Source organism: Dasypus novemcinctus, chromosome 12 (assembly GCF_030445035.2).
Source record: "Dasypus novemcinctus isolate mDasNov1 chromosome 12, mDasNov1.1.hap2, whole genome shotgun sequence".
In the NCBI taxonomy this organism is placed as follows: domain Eukaryota; kingdom Metazoa; phylum Chordata; class Mammalia; order Cingulata; family Dasypodidae; genus Dasypus; species Dasypus novemcinctus.
In genome coordinates, this window is record NC_080684.1 from 21,846,795 (window position 1) to 21,866,321 (window position 19,527).

At 48.4% G+C, this 19,527-nt stretch overlaps 2 protein-coding genes across 2 annotated transcripts; one reads left to right on the forward strand and one right to left on the reverse strand.

Moving 5' to 3' along the window:
* Nucleotides 1–398: 398 nt before the first annotated feature.
* GLS2 (glutaminase 2) lies at nucleotides 399–17,377 on the forward strand. Its single transcript, XM_004466135.5, has 18 exons — nucleotides 399–902; nucleotides 7,984–8,083; nucleotides 8,482–8,603; nucleotides 9,440–9,569; nucleotides 10,086–10,165; nucleotides 10,249–10,412; nucleotides 10,640–10,698; nucleotides 12,013–12,045; nucleotides 12,300–12,358; nucleotides 12,856–12,922; nucleotides 13,060–13,110; nucleotides 13,324–13,500; nucleotides 14,574–14,705; nucleotides 14,864–14,956; nucleotides 15,122–15,183; nucleotides 15,690–15,766; nucleotides 16,522–16,585; nucleotides 16,695–17,377. Exons 1-18 carry the CDS (start codon nucleotides 721–723, stop codon nucleotides 16,837–16,839), a joined length of 1,797 nt encoding a protein of 598 aa, XP_004466192.1. The 5' UTR covers nucleotides 399–720; the 3' UTR covers nucleotides 16,840–17,377.
* SPRYD4 (SPRY domain containing 4) lies at nucleotides 17,339–19,488 on the reverse strand. The gene is made up of 2 exons (XM_004466136.4): nucleotides 19,313–19,488; nucleotides 17,339–18,941 (listed from the first exon to the last, which is right to left on the reverse strand). The coding sequence occupies exons 1-2, from the start codon at nucleotides 19,395–19,397 to the stop codon at nucleotides 18,403–18,405; spliced, it is 624 nt and encodes a 207-aa protein (XP_004466193.1). The 5' UTR covers nucleotides 19,398–19,488; the 3' UTR covers nucleotides 17,339–18,402.
* Nucleotides 19,489–19,527: the final 39 nt, after the last annotated feature.

The window sequence follows — 19,527 nt, forward strand, 5'->3', positions numbered from 1 at the left end:
TCAAACTAGAACTAGGCCGCCTGACAGCAAGCACCATGCTCCTTCCGCCTCGCTAAAGCGTGCGGGACTCTTTCTGGTCTGGGCATTTCCTGGCCTTGGAATGCCTAAGGGTTCACTCTTTTGCCTCGCCCCCAAGGTACCCTCTCCCCTCTACCCAGGGATCCATCGCTCCCAAGCCCCGCCGCATCCCGGCGGCGCCTCACAGGATACAGAGCCGCGCAGCCTCGAGTTTCCCGCCCTCTGCGCCTGCACTTTTCGCTCTCGGCAGGACCCGACGCACCAGAACCCCAAGCCTTTAGCGGACGGCCCGCCGCCTTGTTCTCATTGGGTATATCACCTTTTCCCCGCCCCCCAGGTTTTTTGTTCCTCTTTGATTGGACTGTGGCACTGTCCATTCCAACTTCTCAAGACACCGCCCTGCTCTCTCCATCTCTCGCGATCCCCCCCCCCTCCCGCCCCCCGGCTTTTCCCCAAATGCCCTGCACATCTCCCCCATCCCTGCCCCTCTGAGGGAATGGGTGCACCTACCAGAGGTCCTAGCTTAAAGGGAGCGGTCCCTCCTCTTGCTCCAACTCCACCCCCGGGCCCCTCCTCTCCACCTCCCAGGCGCAGCTCTCCATCGCGGAGCTCCCGCTGCCTGGACTCGTCCCCGCCTTCGCCACCCCTAAGCAACGCTCCACTGCCCGGGCGCTTGGGCAGAGCCGGCGGCGCGCTGGGGGGATGCGCTCCATGAGGGCTCTGCAGAATGCCCTGAGCAGGGCCGGCAGTCACTGCCGCCGGGGAGGCTGGGGTCACCTGAGTCGGAGCCCCCTCCTTGGCGGGGGCGTTCGACACCACCTCAGTGAGGCCGTGGCGCAGGGCAGGGAGACGCCGCACAGCCACCAGCCGCAGCACCAGGATCAGTAAGGCTCGGAGGGCAGGGGCAGTTCACTCCACTCCCACTGTCGTGCTCGCTAGCTCCTGAGTCCCCCTTCCACCCGCAGCGCACCTCTTGCCCCCTCTCCTCTCTTAGCTCACTAGCCCGCGATGTCCTTTCCTTTAGATTTTGGGGCTTTGGGTCTGTCACGCTCGGGTGGTAACGTGTCGTGCGCCCGGAAGGGCGTTTGGGCGGGTGGGTCCTCCGGATGGTACTTGTCCAAGTGCGTACTTGACGCGGATCGCAGATGGGCGCGCAGTGTTGCTTGGTGCACGTGTGAGTTGCTGGGCCGTGTGCGCGCCCGCACGTCCTCGCCCTCCCTCTCCTTCTCGTTCCTCCAATGTATTTCAGGGGATGCCTGGGTATGGATCAGCCTTCTGCCTCGGGTCCAGGTGTACTTGGCTCTTTCTGTTTCTGCGTGTCCTCGGCATGTAATGTGTGTTGCGTGTGTATGCGTGCGCAGGTACGTGCGTGTGTCGCCTGCGTATGTGTTGGGTGTGTGCGTAGTGCGTAGGGCTCGGTGATCTGTAGATGAACGGTGGTTTCCCAATTGGTTGTTCAATGAGGAGAATATTTGTAATGGGGGAAAGAAAATTAAGACATCCCCAAACCAGAGCCCGTCAGACCCGTTATTTGTGCAGCGCAGACTCCCTGATTTAAAAGGTTCCCTTCCCTTGGGTGTTTCTTCCGTCCGAGAGCCCAAACCTGTCTCTCCCCCAGGCTCGGAACCCATGGTGGCTGAGCCTCTTTTCTATGAGACGCAGGCAGAACTGAACAGGACATCTTGTCTTCCTCAGTACATCAACAGAGCCACTATCCAAGGATCCCCTGCCCTAGTATAGCGGGAACAGGAAATGGACCGTCTACCTGATGGCCCTGAGAAAGGCATGCATATCATAGTTAAAGTAGCCACTCAGACCCAACTGCCACGTCGCCACCACTGGACTCTGTCCTGAGGGATAACAGACCAGTAAGGTATTATTTGTTGTTAATAATTATGCTGCCCTTTTCCATCCATCAAGGAGACATCAAACACTAAAAATTTTGAAAATAAGCCCTCTCCTTCCTGTTCTACTCTCCACTCCAAGTTTCTCCCAAATAATCAACATGGGAGAGAGAAATGGTGGATTCGAGCAAAGGTTTAATGCCCTTCCCCCTGGTGGGGTAAAGGTGTCTTGAACCCTCCCCTCCAAGCTCCTCATCCAGGGGGGCGAGGTGGTGGAGGTGTTCTGAGGGAACCTTGTTCCATCTTCCTGTCTGTACTCCAGGGAACCGTGGTAATGGCCTTGGACTGGTGCTTTCAGAGCAGAAGGGGTTGAGAGCCCTGGAGGGGGTTGGGCTCAGAGCCAACACCGTGGAGGAGGTGGGGGGTGAAAGGGATGAGGGTCCTATGTTTGGAGGGAAGGAGGGCAAAAACAGAAAACACCTTGTTATTCAAGTTAATGTTCGTCTGTTTTTTAATATTTAGCATTATCATTTTTTCCAATTATGAAAGAAGAAAATATGTAAGAGTATCAAGAAAATATGGAATTTTCCTTTTGGAATAATGAAAACATTCCAAAATTGAGGTGACGACAATGAGAGCCAATGAGTGTACACGTTGGATTGCACAAAACGTGGGTGTTATAACAGGGAATACAGTGGTGGAAGATGGACTGTAGTTAACAAGACAAATATGAACTATAACAAACGTGTAATCCTAATACAGGGTGTTAATAATCAGGTGGGTTTGGGGAAAAATACACTAAATGTCAGATATAGGCTATAGCTGTAATATTTTGACAATGCTCTTTCATAGTTTGTGACAAATGTTTCACAGCAATGCAAAGTGTTGGTGGTGGGGTGAGGTATGGGAGCCCTGTATGATAATATGCACGTTTGTTTTGTAAGTTCACAACTTTTATTATACATTCATTATTTATGTATGTTCATGGATGAATGGTATACTTTAATTAAGTTTTATTTAAAAAAACAAAAAAACAATAAAGGAAATCCCGATATTAGAGATAACCTATTAATATTGTGATATATATCCATATTATATTTGGATATATATATATTTTAACAAGAATGGGATCATAGTATTCATATTTTTGGTAACCTCTCTTTTCCATTTATGAATAACTTTTAATATAATTGAATATGCATGTGCATTTGTGTGTATGTGTGACATTGTCATTTTTATTTTTATTTATTTTTTAAAAAGATTTATTTATTTATTTATTTTTCTTCCCTTCTCCCACCCACCCCAGTTGTCTGTTCTCTGTGTCCATTCGCTGAGTCCTGTTTGTCTGCTTCTGATGTTGTCAGCGGCGCGGGAATCCTTGTTTCTTTTTGTTGCGTCATCTTGCTGTGTCAGCTCTCCGTGTGTGCTGCACCATTCCTGGACAGGCTGTACTCTCTTTCGAGCTGGGCAGCTCTCCCCAAGGGGCGCACTCTCTGCGCAGGGGACACTCCTGTGCAGGGGCACCCCTGCGAGGCTTGGCACTCCCTGCGTGCCAGGGCACTCCTTGCACGCATCAGCACTGCGCGTGGGCCAGCTCCACACGGGTCCAGGAGGCCCGGGGTTTGAACCGCAGACCTCCCATGTGGTAGACGGTCGCCCTAGCCACTGGGCCAAGTCCGCCGCCCTGTCATTTTTGATAGGTACTGCTTTGGCATTCTAAAATATTTTTTTTATGAGGTATCATTATTTATTTATTTTTAAAGATTTATTTTTTATTTATTTCTCTCCCCTCCCCCTGTTGTCTGCTCTCTGTGTCCTTCGCTGTATGTTCTTCTGCATCCACTAGCATTATCCAGCGGCTCTTTTTTGTTGTGTCATCTTGCTGTGTTAGCTCTCTGTGTGTGCGGCGCCACTCCTGGGCAGGCTGCGCTTTTTTTCACGGGGCAGCTCTCCTTGCAGGGCACACTACTTGCACATGGGGCACCCCTACATGGGGATGCTCCTGCATGTCACGGTAGCACTGCACATGGGCCATCTCACCACACGGGTCAGGAGGCCCTGGCGATAGAACCCTGGACCCTCCATATGGTAGACGGATGCTCTATCATTTGAGCCACGTCTCTTCCCTCATAATTCATTTAATCAATCTTCAATTTGATTCCTCCTTACTCTTTTGTGTATTTGTTCAATTTTTTCATAGGATAAATTCCTAGGAAATGTTTTTCTCCAAAGACATATGATGTTATTGGTATATTTTTTTAAGATTTTTAAATTTATTTATTTATTCCTCCCTGTGATGTCTTGCATAACCCTCTGTATTTTATGCATATATCAGCAAATATATGCTGACATTTTCTCTTTTCTAATACAAATGTTATCATACTGTACACATTGTTATACACCTTGCTTTTTTCCCCTTCATACTATATTGTGGATCCATCCATATCTGGGTCAGACTTTTAGGGGGGTGGATGATACATTCAGTGGTGTAGCATTATAGCTTATCTTCTTTCAGCTTCCAGGCCCTCCACATATCCCTACATACCTTCTTTCTTGAGTTTTCCCTCAGAATGGGTATTACATAGCTTTTTCCCTGCCCTCCTCTGTCACCACATAGCTCCTCTTCTCCCTATAGGTTTCTGGATTTCCCCAGAAACGGGGAGACTCTCCCCTCTCCTGGGTGTTCCTCCTGGCCCAAAAGACAAATGTGCCTAGTCTAGGCCAAAGTTCTTGAGAGTCTTTTTATTTTTTAATGTATTGTTTCAATAAATAGCATATTCATATGGTTCAAAACTCAAAATATCCAAAAAAGATACCTAGTTAAAGTATCCCTCCCACCCCTTTTGTCCAGCACCTACTTCCTCTCCCTAGAGATAATCTTATCAGTTTCTTATATATCCTTCCAGAAATATTGTGTGCCTGAATAAGCAAACACGTATTTTTTCCTTTTTAAACGTAAATAGTACTATACACACTGTTCTACAGTTCACTTTTTAAAAAAGATTTATTTCTCCCCACCTCCTTCCTTGTTGTTTGCATTTGCTGTGTCCATTCGTTGTGTGTTCATCTTCCTTTTAGGAGGCACCAGGAACTGAACCCAGGACCTCCCATGTAAGTGGGAGGTGCCTAATCACTTGAGCCACCTCTTCTCTCTGCTTTGTTTTTCTCTCATTATGTTTTCCTCCTTGTGTCTCTTGTTTCATCATCCTATTGAGTCAGCTCACTGCACCAGCCCACTGTCTTGCTTGTCTTCTTTAGGAGGCACCAGAAACCAAACCTGGGACCTCCTGTGTGGTAGGTAGGAGCTCAATCATTTGAGCACATCTACTTCCCTACAATTCACTTCTTTTAGTTAATATTACATCTGCAAGATAATTCTATGTCGATACTTAAAGCATTTCCTCATTATTTTTTTTTTAGGTATTGGGGCCAGGGATTGAATCCAGGACCTTGTATGTGGGAAGCCAGCGCTCAACCACTGAGCCACATTGGCTCCCCTGAGTTGGTTTTTTTGTTTGTTTTTTGCTTCTTGTTTGTTTTTAGGAGGCGCCAGGGACAGAACCCAGGATCTCTCGTGTGGAAAGCAGGCACTCTACCGCTTGAGCCACATTTGCTCCCTTGTTCTTTTTTTTTTACACTTCATAACATTCTATATATGAATATACCATAATTTACATAACAAGTTCCCTACTGATGCACATTTAGGCTGTTTCCAATCTTTTGCTATTACTGACAAATCAAAGAATAACTGAATGTTACTTTGTAGGTGTGAGTAGCCTGTAGGATGAATTCCTGGAAGTCAAATCTTTGAGTCAAAGGGATTTGAGGTTTCTTAACCTCAACTGGCTGTCATATTTGGAAATGATCTGATAAAATAATTCCTCTGAATCTTTTAACATATTAATAGGAGAACTCTTGAAGACCAAGAAGTTTTTGGTATCTGGAATTTTAGGTGCTATGACAAGCTGGTGAGGGAGATGATTTGGGGCACAAGAACCTTCCTAGCAATGCAACTTATTAATTCTTCATTGAAGAGCCACTACATGGCAGGGATTCTGCTCAGTGCTGGGGAGACAATGGTGTATAAAACCTAACAGTGGTGCAAGGTGCATACCTCTTAAGATGTATTGGCATTGTAACACGACATTAAGATGGCGTGTTTTGTCTTACAGCACCATAAGCAAAATCTGGAGGTTGAGAGATGCCTTCACAGAGTTGGTGGCATTTGATCTGCACCTTGAAGGATGAGCAGGATTGTGCCAGGTGAAGGAGGAAAAGGTCATTCCACAGAGAAGTCGCAGCAGAAGCAACAGCCAGGAAGTCTGAGAATGCCTGGTCCATTTGAGGAAATATTAGGTGGCATAACTAGAGGGTTGGGACGTGGCAGGGACTAGGAAAGGAAAGTTGGAGCCACATTTTTAAAGCGTTTTAAAGAAGAATGCCATACTTAAAAATAAGAAATTTATTCTCTAGGCACTGGGGAGCCACCAAAGTTTTTGGGTAGAGAAGTGATGTTTGAGTTTGAGAAAGATAACCAGTAAGTACATTGTGGAAGATGGACTGGAAGGCAAAAGAGTTAGTGTCAATTAGAGATACAGATGATAAGGACCTGACAAGAAAGAAGCATGATTTCCTGAGCACCTATACTATGTATCAGCCAGTTTTTCACAGAATGTTATCTTTTTTTTTAGAGATTGATTTATTTATTCCCTCCCCGCCCCTGCCTGCGCCCCCATTGTCTGCTCTCTTTGCTGTCTTTGTTAGGCACTGGGAACCGATCTTGGGGCCTTCTAGAATGGGAGAGAGGTGTTTAATCTCTTGCGCCACCTCAGCTCCCTGGTCTGCTGTGTCTCTTATTGTCTCTCCTAAGTGTCTCTTTTTGTTGTGTCATCTTACTGTGCCAGCTTTCCACTCAGGCCACCTTGCTGCGTGGGCCAGCACTCCTGTATGGGCCAGAACTCTGTTCTGGCCAGCTCGCCTCATGGGCCAGCACTCCACTTGAGCCAGCTCTCCACTCAGGGCAGCTTGCCTTCACCAGGAGGCCCCAGGAATGAAACCCTGGATCTCCCATATGGTAGATGGGAACCCAACTGCTTGAGCCACATCCACTTCACAGAATGCTATCTTTTTTTTTTTTTAATTAATTAATTTCTGTCCCCTTCCCACCACCCCTTCCAGTTGTCTGCTCTCTGTGTCCATTCGCTGTGTGTTCTGTGTCCTCTTGGATTCTTGTCAGCGGCACTGGAAATCTGTGTCTCTTTGTTATTGCATCATCTTGCTGCATCAGCTCTCTGTGTGTGCAGCGCCACTCCTGGGCAGGCTGCACTTTTTCATGCTGAGCGCTCTCCTTACGGGGCACATTCCTTGCATGTATGGCTCCCCAAGCAGGGGACATCCCTGCGTGACACAGCACTCCTTGCGTGCATCAGCACTGCGTGTGGACAAGCTCATCACACAGGTTAGGAGGCCCTGGGTTTGAACCCTGGACCTCCCATTTGGTAGGCGGATGCTCTATCTATTGAGCCAAATCTGCTTCCTGTGAAGCAGAAGTTACAACACTTATTTTACAGATGAGGAGCAGGTTCTGCAATATTAAATGACCTGCCAGAGATCATCTACCTCTTAGCAAACTCTGGTTCTTTCCATAACACCATGCTGGGCAGGGAGAAAGGAGAAGGGAGGGTGGATTTGAGAGACCTTATGGAGGTAGATTCATCTCATCTTGGTGACCAACTGAACATGGGCTTGTGTGGGAGCTGTCAAAGTGAGTCCACATTTCCAGCTTGGTGCCCAGGTGGGCGCTAACACTATTAATCCAGATGGGAAGCAAAAGAGGAGCAGCAAAGGGAGATGAGATGACCTCCGGTTTGGACGTACGGAGTTGGCAGTGCCTGTGGGACATCTAGAAGTGGGGGTGTCTAAAAGGCGGCTAGAAATAAGTTCTGAAAGTTAGAGCAAAAGAAGCCTAGAGAGTAAGATTTAAGACTTCTTAGGACAGATGTAGAGAGTTAAATTATAAGGAGGGGCCAGATGGTTCAGTAGAGTGAGGACTTAGAAGCCCGTGTCCCAGGAGGAGATTCTTGGGCTCCTGCCCTCCTGACCTATCTCTGCCCCCAAACAGTGATTCATCCGAGAGTGGCATGCTGTCCCGCTTGGGGGATCTGCTCTTCTACACTATTGCCGAAGGACAGGAACGAATCCCTCTTCACAAGTTCACTACTGTAAGTTGTTCTCTACCTGCTCAGAAACCTAGTCCCTTGGGATCTCTGGAAAACGGGAATAAGAGAGTAGGACAAGTACAGGGCAGCCAGTGGGTTGCTACGTGAGAATGGAGAATAGCAGATGGCAGCAGATAAGACAGTCCCATCCCTGCCCCAGACTGGGAAGACTGAACTGTCTGATTCAACCCATTTTCTTGGTTTGGGACTTTGACGCAAGGGGTTCAGAACTCGGCTGCCTTTATGAGAAAGGGCAGGAAACCCTTGTTAGCCTTCAGTGCTACTTCGTCCGTTTCCTCCTTCCTTCCCACCTTCCAGTTGGGGATCCACTGAGCAAGATTATTAGGACAAGGTTACTGTCCTCATGGCCGGCCTCAGCAGGCCTCTTCTTTCCCCCAAAGGCTCTGAAGGCCACCGGACTGCAAACTTCAGACCCGCGGCTCCGGGACTGCATGAGCCTGATGCGCCGCATGGTGCGAGAGTCCAGCAGTGGCGGCCTCTTGGACCGAGACCTCTTCCAAAAGTGAGGGCCCGGAAGCAAGGGTACCGCTCTCAAAACCGTGGGAAGACAGAACATAAGAGCAGGGGGATCTTGGGAATGCCGTCATCCAGGCCCTCATTTCATTTACTGCTCAGCTATTATACAAATTATATAGGAATATGCATATGACCTTTATTAAAGTCCAAATAATACAGAAATACATGTCTCCTTTTCCCTCTCTCCCCAGTCCTAGCCTGCTTTCCCTGAAGTAACCATTGATAACAGATTGGGTTATCTTCTAAGTAATACCTTTTATTTTATGTACACATATGAATATATGTAAATATACATATGTGATTTAGAATTTTTCAAATATAAAGGTGACATAATATAAGTATCATTCTGATAATTTTTTTTCGTTCTTAACACTATGTCTTGGGATATCTTTCCATGTTATTACAATCCCTCATTTTATTTTATTTTATTTATTTTTTATTTTTTAGGAGGTACTGGGGATGGAACCTAGGACATTGTATATGGGAAGCAGGCGCTCAACCACTGGGCTCTCTCTGCTCCCCAATGAAAGTTGAATTTTTCGTTTGTTTGTTTTTAGAAGGTACCAGGGATCAAACCTGGGACCTCGTATGTGGGAAGCAGGTACTCAACCACTTAGCTACATTCACTCCCCCAAACCCCTCACTTTAGAGGTGAGGAAACCACGACCCAGAAAGAGCAAGGGACTTGCTGAAGGTCACACCGCTGTTGGTCCCAAACCTGATGACCACTCACAGCCTTCTTTATTTCCAACCTCTATGGCTCCAGAATGAGTCACAGCCACGTCTCTCCAGCTTCTTAACCCAATCATGTCTGGGATCCAGGTGTGTGAGCAGCAACATTGTACTCCTGACCCAGGCATTCCGAAAGAAGTTTGTCATTCCTGATTTTGAGGAATTCACGGGCCACGTGGATCGCATCTTTGAGGATGCCAAACAGCTCACTGGAGGCAAAGTGAGGGCCAGGGGATTAGGGGAGGGGTGAGTGCTCTGGGTCAGGCATACCTTACTCCTCAGAGATTTCCTGGGACTGGGATTCCAATGAACGAGAGATGAGAAGCAGTGTCTGAAAATTAGGGCAAGGGCTTTATGTGTTTCTGGGGCCCTGTGCGTGTGATTCCTAGAGCAAGTGGGGGGATCTGAGGTTTTTATAGGGACAATTGGCATAGGGATTCAATAGAGCCTTGAAAGAGTCCTATAGGAATCAAAAACAGAAGCTAACCCCAAAATTCTCCTTTTTCACATCCCATGGGCTTCACTACCATCCCTGCAGAATTGGTGCCACAGAAGGTCCTCTAAGACATAAGGCTTGGGCATTTCTGGGAGCACTGGGCTAGAGGGGTTCTTTATGCTCTGCAGAAGCCAGAATTTTAGCTTCTGTCTAAAAGATTCTGCTGACCCTGAACCTCAGCTTTGTGCTCTCACATCCGCATCTCCATTCTCAATCTCTTCTCTTCCCACTCATGCCCAGGTGACAGCCTACATCCCTCATCTGGCCAAGTCCAACCCAGAGCTGTGGGGCGTCTCCCTGTGCACTGTGGATGGTCAGCGGTAAGACGCCGGGTGAGGAAGGGGCGGCAGGGCACGGCGCAGAGCGAAGGCCGGCCCCTTCCATGGCACCTGTCTGCCTCCAGGCATTCCGTGGGCCACACAAAGATCCCCTTCTGCCTGCAGTCCTGCGTGAAGCCCCTCACCTATGCCATCTCCATAAGCACCCTGGGCACTGACTACGTGCACAAGTTTGTGGGCAAGGAGCCCAGCGGTCTGCGCTACAACAAGCTCTCCCTCAACGAGGAAGGTGAGCGCCACTGGGGCTCGGACCACTCTCATGGCTGCCCCCTTCTCCTTACCCCCACTCCACCCCATCCCAGCCTGCCCTTTGGGTTTCTCTGTCTTTCCTGTTGAGCCCTGTCATTCCTTCCTCCAGCAAAGACATTTTTTTTTTCTAACCTGCAGAATGGGCAGGCTGGAAAAGAGACCCTGCTCAGTAACTGATAAGACTCTGGGTGGTTTGTATTTCCCCAGGAATCCCCCATAACCCCATGGTTAACGCGGGTGCCATTGTCGTGAGCTCCCTGATCAAGGTTAGTGCCACTGTAGCCTGGAAGGTACTGTGCTTGAAGTCCCCTTGTTCCTATATCCCTCATATCTGCCCGGCTCTCCTGGTTCCTTTGAGGGTCCCCAGGAGGCATGTGAGAACACAGCAGGGACCCACATGTCATGCTGAGAATGTTAGTAAAAGGAACAGCACACTCCCCCGCTCCTCCCCACACCATCCCTGCCCTACTGATGAGTCTGGAGCCCAGAGCTTCCTGGCCCTCAGAGAAGTGAGCAGGTCCTGACCCTTGCCTAGGACCAAGGGCCAGATGCCAGAGGCAAGGGGAGGACAGCATCAATAGGTGCTGATTGGCCACTTTTCTGGGTGAGGGACAAACGGAAAGAAGGGTGAATGGCCATGCCAGGGCAGCTATTCACGTCACCTGCAACTGTGAGTTGGCCTTGAGCGAGGGTGTCAGGCTGGCCCATCAGCTGCAGGTCTCCCAGGGCTTGAGCAAGAACCTGGGAACAGTGTGGGCAGCAACACTCTGGAGCCAATCACAGCCCCTCCTGGGGAAGGTGGTGTCAGGAGCCTCCCCCCAGGGACTCAGGAGGCATTCTGGTGTTGACTCTGTAGTTGGCATGTGCAGGAAGCAATGAGCCTGGGGGAGAAGACCAGGCAGGCTCTCCTTACTCTAGGATGGCTTTATCTATAGCCCTGTATCTGGGATCTGCCTCATTCCATCTCTAAGCAAGTCCTTTTGGACTTGACTCTCAGCTAAAATCTTCAGCTTTATTTCAGTTATTAATATACCTGAATATTATAATATATTCAACAGACACCCCTATCTCATTCCTCTTACCCTAGTTTTGTTGATGGGTGTGGGAGTCAGGGATGGGAGAGAGTAAGTCTCTAGGATGGGGTCATAGAACAGGGCTAGGGATCAGAGATGGGGTGAGGCTCAGGGATAGAGGCGGAGCTTAGGGACAGGATTAGAGGTCAGGAAAATGAAAGCGAGGATCAGTGATGAAGGTTGGAACTGAGAATGGAAGTGAAAGTGAGACTCCGGATGGGTGAGGCTCATTGATGGGGCGAGGTTACCTGCACACTCATTACTTGATAATAAAATCTAAATGAAAAAAAAAATCTAAATGATTTGGGATTTAAGATCACCAGATACGTATAAGGTCTAGGGTTTTTTGTTTTTATTTTTGTTGCTTGTTTGTTTTAAGTCTTTGTGAAATGTAACACAGTCCCAGTAGAAAGACGAGTCCATGAGGCCCTTCTTCTGCCCTTCTGCCCCTCCCCTCCGGCCATCCTCTGAGGCTTGAAGTGCTGACATTTCTCTCTCTCTCTGCAGATGGACTGTAATAAAGCAGAGAAGTTTGATTTTGTAAGTTTCCTTGCTCTCCTCAGCCTCTGGCAGCTTTTCTCCCTGGTAGGCTGTCTTCTCCAGCTGCCCAGTGTGCCAGTCTTACGTCCAAAGGTGTGGCAATCTGCTGGCCTCTTAGACCAAAGTCGCCTGAAGTCCCTGTCCTCTCAGGAAAAAATGGGATAGGGTCTGAGGGGCTCAGAAGGCTAGCCTGGCACGTGTGGAACAGGGGTCCTCAGCCATGTGGTTCTCTCATGCCCCTTCTTCTCTTCTAGGTGTTGCAGTATCTAAACAAAATGGCTGGGAATGAATACATGGGTTTCAGCAATGCCACGTAAGGCCCTGTTCAGAGGATTGGCTGGGTATATTGTAGTGTTTGTGGGGGTAGGGGAAGGTGAGAGAGAGAGAGAGCCTAGAGAAAGAAATCCCAGGGGAATTTTGGCCTTCCCCCTTTCCTCTAAGTCCTTTCATTGACATGTGTTTACTTTGTGAAATAACTTGTTTCATTTCTATTTAGTAGGTAATGAGAGAACAATGTAATGGCTTGTGCCTAGGTCCTTTTGCTAAGACTCTCACCGCCAAAAACCTCATGGGTTTTTCCACACTAGATGAATAGGTGGTTTTTGGTTTTTGTCTCTTTTATACTTTACAGTAAACCTATGTCCTTTATTCATACTCAAGTTCAGACATTTCCCCCAGTATTACTGAGAGAACTCATAAAAGGGGCTGATTTAGTTTATGTAGTTCTTAGTCCCTCAAGAAAGGTATTTTTACCCTTCTTCCCATACCCATCCCTCAAACCTCATGTACTAAATTGGGTGTTTGCTTCAGATTCCAGTCAGAGAAGGAAACAGGGGATCGGAATTATGCCATTGGCTATTATCTCAAGGAAAAGAAGGTAACTAGGAGAGGCTGGGAATTCCGCTGCTGGTGGAGGGACAATAATGATTGGGGGGCTTTGGCTGAGATCCTACCAGTGTGAAAGGGGCTGCTAATGACCTGAAGAGAAATGCTCTCCCCTCTTTTCCCTTCCAGTGCTTTCCCAAGGGGGTGGACATGATGGCTGCCCTGGATCTCTACTTCCAGGTAAGCAAACACTGCCGTTCAGCTCATGGCCAAGAGAACAGGACAGCCTTCCCTCCTTGCTCCAACCCACAAGAGGGGTGACAAGAGGGGTGCTCCTCTCCAGAAACACCAGGGGAATGTGTTACAAGATCAGGGTGCCAAGAATGCTGTTCTACATGCAAGAGCCTAGTGTCCAGGCCACGCCACACCCTCACCTCTCCTTTGTCTCCACAGCTGTGCTCCGTGGAGGTCACCTGTGAATCAGGCAGTGTCATGGCAGCCACCCTTGCCAATGGCGGCATCTGCCCCATCACAGGCGAGAGTGTGCTGAGCGCGGAGGCAGTGCGCAACACCCTCAGCCTCATGCATTCCTGTGGCATGTACGACTTCTCAGGCCAGTTTGCCTTCCATGTGAGTGTTTCTGGCCCTGCCAACCACTTTTCCATGAGTCAGTTCCACCTCTCTATCTCTGTAGGTAGAGAGGTGGAAGCCCGTTCCTGCCTGTCTTGCGTGAACTTCCAGCCAGGAGATTAGGTGGAGAATCTTTAGGGGAGGTTGTCAAACACACCAAGTTTCTCAGCATTAATGTAGGATGTCCTAGCTTCTGAGCTGCTCTTCTGCTACCTTTCACATGGATGGCTCTTCTTGTTCAGGTCTCTGCGTAGATGTCACTTCCTCAGAGCAGCTTTTCTGACCACCCTATTTAAAGTGGGCTCCTCCATCCTATTCTGTATCACAGCACCCTACCTCTTTTCTTCTCGGTGTTTATCGTTTTTTCTTTTTTAAGATTTCTTTCTTTCTTTCCCCCTCCTGCACCCCTCCCCCCTGGGTCTGCTCTCTGTGTCCATTCACTGTGTGTTCTTCTGTATCCGCTTGTACCCTCGGTGGGACCGGGAAACTGTGTCTCTTTTTTGTTGAATCATCTTGCTGATGTCAGCTCTCTGTGTGTTCAGCACCACTCCTGGGCGGGCTGTGCGTTCTTCACGTGGGGCAGCTCTCCTTTCAGTGCGCACTCCTTGCACATGGAGCACCGCCCCCATGTGGCACAGCAATCCTTGCTTGCAGCACAGGTCAGGAGGCCCTGGGGATTGAACCCTGGACCCTCCCATATGGTAGGCGGACACTCTACCAGTTGAGCCACGTCCGCTTCCCTCTCAGTGTTTATCGTGGGCTGTAATTATTTTTGTCTATTTGTTTACCTGTTTATTGCCTGTCTTCTATCTTCAGAATGTAAGTTAAATGAGGGACTTTGTCTTAGTTTCAGCACAGCATCTGAAACGGAGTAGATAATAAATATTTCCTGACTGAATCAATGTACTTAAAGGAGGGGTGGGAGGGCAGGAATAGGAGTAAGAAAAGATACTAATGAACCAGCTAAAAGGTCGAGGTGGATTGTAGCCCTGTCCATGCAGTCATCTGGGATGCCCTAACTTATTTATCCAGATTTTGGGCACCCCCAGCTCATCCTCAATTTTGTCCCCCAGGTGGGCCTGCCAGCCAAGTCAGCTGTGTCAGGAGCCATTCTCCTGGTGGTACCCAATGTCATGGGAATGATGTGTCTGTCACCTCCACTGGACAAGGTGGGGAATAGTCACAGAGGCATCAGCTTCTGCCAGGTGAGTTGCTTTGCATATAATACTAATATTTTTCTAAACAAATCAATTGTATTGATACATAATAATAGTTATTAATATTTTTGGACAAATAAATAAAGCAATTCTGAGCTTCTACTAGGTGCAAGGAGTAAATTAACAGTATCTGGATTAAATTCTAGAAATTGGTGTCTCTCTTCAATTTCCACAACTACGACAACCTCCGGCACTGTGCTCGGAAGTTAGACCCACGGCGTGAAGGGGGAGAAATTCGGGTAAGGAAAATCCCAGGTGACGTACAAGAATATTTCAGAATAGAACATTGCATAACCTTCAACAATACACTTGGCTAAGCATCCATGGAGGATCATAGGGCATAGCTGGGCATGGGAGGGTTCACAGCCACAGTGAACCTCAGGTGGGTGTGGTTTGTATTCCAGAACAAGACTGTGGTGAACCTGCTATTTGCTGCCTATAGTGGAGATGTCTCAGCTCTTCGAAGGTACTTCTACTGACCAAATAAACACCATAAAATAGTCTTGGTCAAAGATCTCATTAGGAGGCAACATAGCAGAGTAGTGCTTCAGTTCTGGAGTCAGAATGGACAGATTGCACTTTGGTGAATTTTTTTTAAAAGTACAGGGTCTGCCATGTGGTAAGAACTTAATGGTATCCACTGTTATTATTCACCTAGTTGTTAAAAGCAGAGTCCTAGAGGGAAGGGACCCTGCTTCAAATCAATTATCAACCTCAACAAATATGACCAGGCACATACTATAGGTAGGCAATGATGTTTCTGGAAGTGTATCACACTCCCATCTTTCTGATGTGGGAGTAATGCTCTTATCTGGGTATATAGGACATGGATTATGCAGGGCCTACAGCTCTTGACATAAGCTAGCTTGTTTTACTTTTTCTGGAACCCATCCAGAATGACCCTACTTTAGAAAAGACACTAATGATTCTAGGCTGTTCTGGGTAACTCCAGTTGCTTTCTGCTACCCTCAGGTTTGCCTTGTCAGCCATGGACATGGAACAGAAAGACTATGACTCCCGCACAGCACTGCATGTTGCTGCAGCTGAAGGTATCTAAAGGGTTAAGTAAGAAGGGAAGCAGATGTCTGTTAAGACCCTTATTTATTTCATATGCCCTAAGCTGGCCTGGCCTTTCTTTTCTACCAAGGGTTCCCCCATTGTATGTGCCTTCAAGATTACAGGGGCAGGGAAGCAGACTTGGCCCAATAGATAGGGCATCCACCTACCACATGGGAGGTCCACGGTTCAAACCCTGGGCCTCCTGACCCGTGTGGAGCTGGCCCATGCGCAGTGCTGATGTGCACAAGGAGTTCCCTGCCACGCAGGGATGTCCCCCGCGTAGGGGAGCCCCATGCACAAGGAGTGCGCCCCATAAGGAGAGCCGCCCAGCACAAAATAAAGTGTAGCCTGCCCAAGAATGTCGCTGCACACACACGGAGAGCTGACACAACCAGATGACATAATGAAAAGAAACACAGATTCCCGGTGCTGCTGATAAGGATAGAAACAGTCACAGAAGAACACACAGTAAATGGACACAGAGAGCTGACAACTGTGGGGGGGAAGGGGAAAGGAAAAAAATCTTAAAAAAAAAATAGATTACAGGGGTAGCAACTAGCTTTATCCAGATGCCCTTCAATTTGCAGCCAGAATATATTGTTGGGTACTGCAGGAAGCAAAATGGGAGGAAGCTTTTCCCCTCCCTCTTGGTATGGATCCCAGCTGCCAACAGTCTGCACCAATGTTAACACTGAAGGGTTTCAGGACCCGTATCCACTCATTTTCTTTCTGCTCATGTTCCTAGGACACACTGAAGTTGTTAAATTCCTGATTGAGGCTTGCAAAGTGAATCCTTTTGTCAAGGACAGGTGAGTAGATTAAACTAAAAGGGGAAGGTTGGAGCATCGCTGACCCTGCCCTCCAGCTAAGCACACTCTCAATGTCTTCTCTGATCATGATGGTCTCTGTTCCTCTCAGGTGGGGCAACATCCCCCTGGATGATGCTGTGCAATTCAACCATCTGGAGGTGGTCAAACTGCTTCAAGATTACCAGGACTCATACACACTATCTGAGAACCAGGCTGAGGCCTTGTCCAAAGAGAACCTAGAGAGCATGGTGTAAGCACAGGACATGGACACCGTCCCTGCTCAGGAAAAAGTACAAGTTGGCCATACACTTATCTTAAAACCACCATAAATGCTATGGAGAGTCATACCGCTTCAATGAGGACCAACCAAGTCATTTGGTGACTTAGGCCAGGGTTTTCTGTGAGAGTCAAAATACCTAGTACCCTTGGCAGACAGATTACAGAGGAGGGCCTCAGTGTACACCTGCAGAGAGCTACCCATAGAGACTGTGGGCTTCTTCAAGGTATAGCCTAATGGCGTGGTCCACTCAAAACCATCCCAGGTCTTCACCCAGGTCCCCTCTTCCTTTCCCTGAAGAAACCATTACGAGACAGAGCTATTCTGGTAGACAGGCTTCAGCCACCACACGTGTACCCATCTCTAGGGAGAAGGGGCACTATGTTCCTGGCATTAGTAGTCTGGAGAGATCTGCTTTCCCAGGCCAGAATGTGCTGCTGCTATTGCACACAGTAATTTTATAGACAGACAAAGTATTTTGTGCTCAAATAAACTTTTAATTACACAAATCATTATTTTTGGTAAACCCAGCCCTTCTGTTTCTCCCTTAGGGGTATCCAGCTATATCACCATCACAGAAGGTAGAATAAAATGGAACCACAGGGTCAGACAGGGCCCAGACAATACATATTTCACAGACATACTCACCCCACCAGGTTTTCCTTAACCCCCAATACTGCGTTAGGTTAAATAGGTATTCAGCTGCCAAAGGGGATGAGAGTTGGGTCTAAGCAAGACCTTAGGCCTCCCTCCTGTCTCCAAAAGTTCCAACTGTGGCAGAAATGAAGATGGAACTTCTCAAGAATAAGCAGCTTTTAGCACTAATCCCCGAGATATCCCCCAAGTGTCTCTTCCCCTTTGGTCATGATTGTAACTGGCACAATGATTGTAACAGACGGCCAGGGGTCAGAGGTGTGCAGATTAAGGCGAATGGACTCAAGGTGAGGATAGCTGCAGCTGTGAGGGGCTGAGGGGCGGTGGCATTGAGGTACTAGGGAAGGAGGGCTCTGTTCTCATTCTGAAACACTGAGTCAATAAAGCACTTACTGAGAAGCCAGAGCCCAGACTCTGTGTGTTGTAGAGAAAGGGCTAAATCACTGTACCACTCCTCCAGCTAGAGGTAGAAAGGATTTACTCTAGAGATTCAGTAGAGCCCCCAAAATAGACAGAAGTTCTATGTGGGCAAAGGGAGGGGAAGGCTTCATAGTGATGAATAAATTCAAACAAAGCTGAAAGCCAAGACCCCAGAACTGAATAGTATGAGAAAGGCCAAAGAAGTAGAGGGACTGAAGGAAGCAAGTAAGAGAAAGTACACCCATGGTAGCCTAGGGACTTGACAGTATGTCAAGGAGGGTATGGCTGTATGCCTGTATGCCTAGCTTTCACAGAGTAGAGAAAAAATTGGCTTAAGGTATTGCACAGATGACTCTATAATGAATTGTGGGAAATAGAGGTTGATTGGGGCAAAGTAAAAAGGCTTCAGACACTCTCAGCAGGAGGGTGACCAAGAGCATGATTTGGAACTCCAGTGATGGGCATACTAGAGGCCCTTGGGCACCTCAAGCCCTGAGTGGGTCAGCAGCTCTCCATCCCAAAGGGCAAAGGCAGGTACCACTGGGCCCCGGAAATTTGTCTGTAGCGTGTGGACCACAGCGACCTGGCTCACATCCACCAGGCTCAGCTTCTGGGCCTCGTACTCCAGCAGCAGCCCCACCTTCTCTGGCTGACCGATGCCCTCAATTGGGGCTTTCTCATTGGCCAACATGGTGTGCCACTTGCGCTGGGCATAGGTGAACACCCAGGAATGATCATCAACACCGATGCAGCTATCCCGGGACATATCCATATCTGCTACTCCTATCCGGAACTGCTGGGAGCGCTTCACAGTCACCTCCCAGTAGTGCCTGCCACTGGTAACCGCTGTGTCTGCCAGCACCACTGCCCACTCGCGGAAACGCTCCACACTCAGGGCCACCTTGGTGGGTTCCAATCCCACCATGCCATATTTGACACCTGTGTCACCTTTGAAGAGTGCCAAGCTGCTGTGGGCGGTTTTTTCTTCCAGTTTGAAACTGATGCCTGCGGGCAGAGAAAAGACACTTGATGTTGACAGGAGCCAGAACTCTAAGGCTGGCGATATAATTCCGTCAGAAGCAGCCAGTGGCGAGACGGCACTTTCTGTAAGGGCGACGCAGAATGCCAAGCTAAACCCCCAGGACGCTTTAGTAAAGGAAGTTTCCAGGGCCACAAAAAGTCAGACTAGGAAAGCCCCAGCATTTAAAGGAACCAGAAGGTGTCCCAGGTTTGGAATCTCGAGACCAACGAAGATGGCGGAGGGATACTACTGTCCTGGAGCTGGTGTAGTGGAGTGTCAAGTTGCTCGGGAACAACATACGGGACCCATTCTCGGGGCAAAAGAGGGTAAAGGGAGATAACCTACGATAACCTACCTCTCCGGGCTTCCGCCGCGGCAATACCCAATCCTTTGGTTCTCCAGTGGTACAAAAGCAGCGAACGTGTAAAGGGCAGCACCATCTTGCGCCACGTATAAACAGGGCACGCCCCTCCAGGCGGAGACCCTAATCTGTCAGGCCTGCTCCCCTCTCACGTGGTCCGCGAGCAGCGACCGCGCAGTAAGATGACGTAACCTCCACCTCCCCTTCCC

Excerpts from the sequence above, each read along its gene's own strand:
- GLS2 (XM_004466135.5), top strand. The coding sequence starts at position 721 with ATGCGCTCCATGAGGGCTCTGCAGAATGCCCTGAGCAGGGCCGGCAGT. Across the intron at positions 10,166-10,248 it reads TGCACTGTGGATGGTCAGCG|GCATTCCGTGGGCCACACAA; the intron begins GTAAGACGCCGG and ends GTCTGCCTCCAG. Across the intron at positions 12,359-12,855 it reads ATGGGTTTCAGCAATGCCAC|ATTCCAGTCAGAGAAGGAAA; the intron begins GTAAGGCCCTGT and ends TGTTTGCTTCAG.
- SPRYD4 (XM_004466136.4), bottom strand. The coding sequence starts at position 19,397 with ATGGTGCTGCCCTTTACACGTTCGCTGCTTTTGTACCACTGGAGAACC. Across the intron at positions 18,942-19,312 it reads CGCGGCGGAAGCCCGGAGAG|GCATCAGTTTCAAACTGGAA; the intron begins GTAGGTTATCGT and ends CTCTGCCCGCAG.